The 2,926-nt window shown below is 39.8% G+C and overlaps 1 protein-coding gene across 1 annotated transcript; it reads right to left on the bottom strand.

Annotated features, from left to right (window-relative positions):
* Window positions 1-130: 130 nt before the first annotated feature.
* On the bottom strand, window positions 131-2,141 carry LOC109584273 (uncharacterized). Its single transcript, XM_019999953.1, has 3 exons — window positions 1,697-2,141; window positions 1,584-1,647; window positions 131-1,531 (listed from the first exon to the last, which is right to left on the bottom strand). Exons 2-3 carry the CDS (start codon window positions 1,644-1,646, stop codon window positions 131-133), a joined length of 1,464 nt encoding a protein of 487 aa, XP_019855512.1. The 5' UTR covers window position 1,647; window positions 1,697-2,141.
* Window positions 2,142-2,926: the final 785 nt, after the last annotated feature.

The raw sequence follows: 2,926 nt of genomic DNA, 5'->3' as shown, positions 1-2,926 counted from the left end.
TCTAGACGGGTTGAGCCTGATTCTTTACTCATATTCTAATTGATGAGGGAGCTCAAACTCGCGAACCTGAAGCTCTTAGTCCATTTCTAATGGCAAATGAGAATACTCGTATTGTTATTGCTGGAGATCATCAACATAATGCAGTATCATGACGACGTTCATGAATAGTGGTGCACGATGTTAAAAACTCATTACACTTCAACCAAAATATACGAAAGTTATCCTCACCATTAGAATTAAAGTGCCGTAAATCAATCACAATATCTGGATCTTCAGCTAATAATGCTTCCTGAACACGAGTGTCAATCTCTTTCTCATGTGTTGTACGAGCAGTAGACAAGTCATTAGTTAGAGCATGATATATGCTACGAAGGAGATATGGCTTGCTCTCAGGAGATATCCTGCCATAAATGTTGTAAAATTCCCTTCTCATTGCTCTTGTGTGGTATACAGGTATCTCCTTTTTAATTTCTTCAATGACACGCATATTTTCAGTAGAGCTTTCAGAGGCAGATAACGGAGCTTTCCATATAAAGTGGTAATTCCCAACATTGGAATTATGAGTATATGTAAAGTAAAATATGGGATGACTAAGTCCTTTCTCTAGTTCTCGAATATATAAATATCTACGTCTATTATCTTGTGGACTAAAGTCATGAACACATAGTTTGCAATACTCAGGTTTTGAAGCAATAGCATCATCTAACTCTGATAACAAAGGAGACACACTTGACGAAGACTTAATATGGCGAACAGTGGACGAATCTGAAAATGAAACAGATGGCTCAGGGGAAGAATGATGTTCCTTCATTGCTTTGTTTCTAATGGATAAATACGAAGCGTATGATGCCAGAGATTCAACTAAGGCAATCAACTCATTTCTAAAGAATGTCCATTCCGTCTGCTGCATCCAGCTGCTCATGACATGTTCCTGTAGTAAAGATGAGTACTCAAGGAGTTTGTCTCTGCTCATATTGGAAATTGATCGTTTCCTATGCTTGCTCAGCTCAGGCCTGTTGAAACCAACAAAAGGCTTAAATAGTATAGGGATGGGGCAAGAACGACTAGCAAGCACATCATGATGCCCATCCAGATACCATAGTACATTGCTCAAATCCAATAGAAAAGGCTTGCCATAAACATCAGGATCAGCCCACCCAATCGCCTTAGATTCACAAAACTCAACAAGCTTATTAAAAAGTCTGTTCTTTCTTGACGTTTCTCTTAATAGGGATGGCAATGAAGTAGGTAGCGGAATATCATCACATACTAGCCTTGGTCGTTTGGACAAGACTTCTAAATCTAATGACTGCTGAGAAACAGCTACAACAAACTTAACGAAAGATCCAAATATTCCACACACACTATTTACATTGTGAGATGCATCAACTACACTGAAACTTTCCTTAGATGTACCAACGTATACTCTCTGGAGTACAGAATTCTCTAAATCTTTGGAAGAAATTGTTGACACAAGCCCTGACTGAATTTTGGCAAAGAGTGATTGAAATGATAACTCTTCATCATCCTGCTGCATAGATTATGAAATTAAATAATAAAACACTTGTAAACACAAAACTTACTTTAATAATGTTCCACGGCACTAATAGAGCAACCTCTGATGCAATAGCAACACTTAAATACATCCTAAAAATAGCTAAATGATAAACAAATTATATTAATTTACTAATGCTACCTTTTACACGCAAAGCAGTGATGTGATATAGTCAAATATTGACTCTATAATAATACGAGTAGACCAGGACTGACGTGTGAGACTCTATTATAACAGGAAAAGACTAGGACTGGCGTATGAGACTCTATTATAACAGGAGAAGACCTGGACTGACGTGTGAGACTCTATTATAACAGGAGAAGACCTGGAGTGGCGTATGAGACTCTATAATAACAGGAGAAGACCTGGACTGGCGTATGAGACTCTATTATAACAGGAGAAGACCAGGACTGGCGTATGAGACTCTATTATAACAGGAGAAGACCAGGACTGACGTGTGAGACTCTATTATAACAGGAGAAGACCAGGACTGGCGTATATGAGACTCTATTATAACAGGAGAAGACCAGGACTGGCGTATGAGACTCTATTATAACAGGAGAAGACCAGGACTGGCGTATATGAGACTCTATAATAACAGGAGAAGACCTGGAGTGGCGTATGAGACTCTATTATAACAGGAGAAGACCAGGACTGGCGTATGAGACTCTATTATAACAGGAGAAGACCAGGACTGGTGCATATGAGACTCTATTATAACAGGAGAAGACCAGGACTGGTGTATATGAGACTCTATTATAACAGGAGAAGACCAGGACTGGCGTATGAGACTCTATTATAACAGGAGAAGACCAGGACTGGTGCATATGAGACTCTATTATAACAGGAGAAGACCAGGACTGGTGTATATGAGACTCTATTATAACAGGAGAAGACCAGGACTGGTGTATATGAGACTCTATTATAACAGGAGAAGACCAGGACTGGTGTATATGAGACTCTATTATAACAGGAGAAGACCAGGACTGGCGTATGAGACTCTATTATAACAGGAGAAGACCAGGACTGACGTGTGAGACTCTATTATAACAGGAGAAGACCTGGAGTGGCGTATGAGACTCTATTATAACAGGAGAAGACCTGGACTGGCGTATGAGACTCTATTATAACAGGAGAAGACCAGGACTGGCGTATGAGACTCTATTATAACAGGAGAAAACCAGGACTGGCGTATGAGACTCTATTATAACAGGAGAAGACCAGGACTGGCGTATATGAGACTCTATTATAACAGGAGAAGACCTGGAGTGGCGTATGAGACTCTATTATAACAGGAGAAGACCTGGACTGGCGTATGAGACTCTATTATAACAGGAGAAGACCAGGACTGGCGTATGAGAGGAGAAGGCT

Source organism: Amphimedon queenslandica, unplaced genomic scaffold (genome assembly GCF_000090795.2).
Source record: "Amphimedon queenslandica unplaced genomic scaffold, v1.1 AMPQUscaffold_13225, whole genome shotgun sequence".
NCBI classification, from domain to species: Eukaryota; Metazoa; Porifera; class Demospongiae; order Haplosclerida; family Niphatidae; genus Amphimedon; species Amphimedon queenslandica.
Note: the sequence above shows the minus strand (reverse complement) of the source record. Positions and strands in the feature narration are given on the sequence as shown.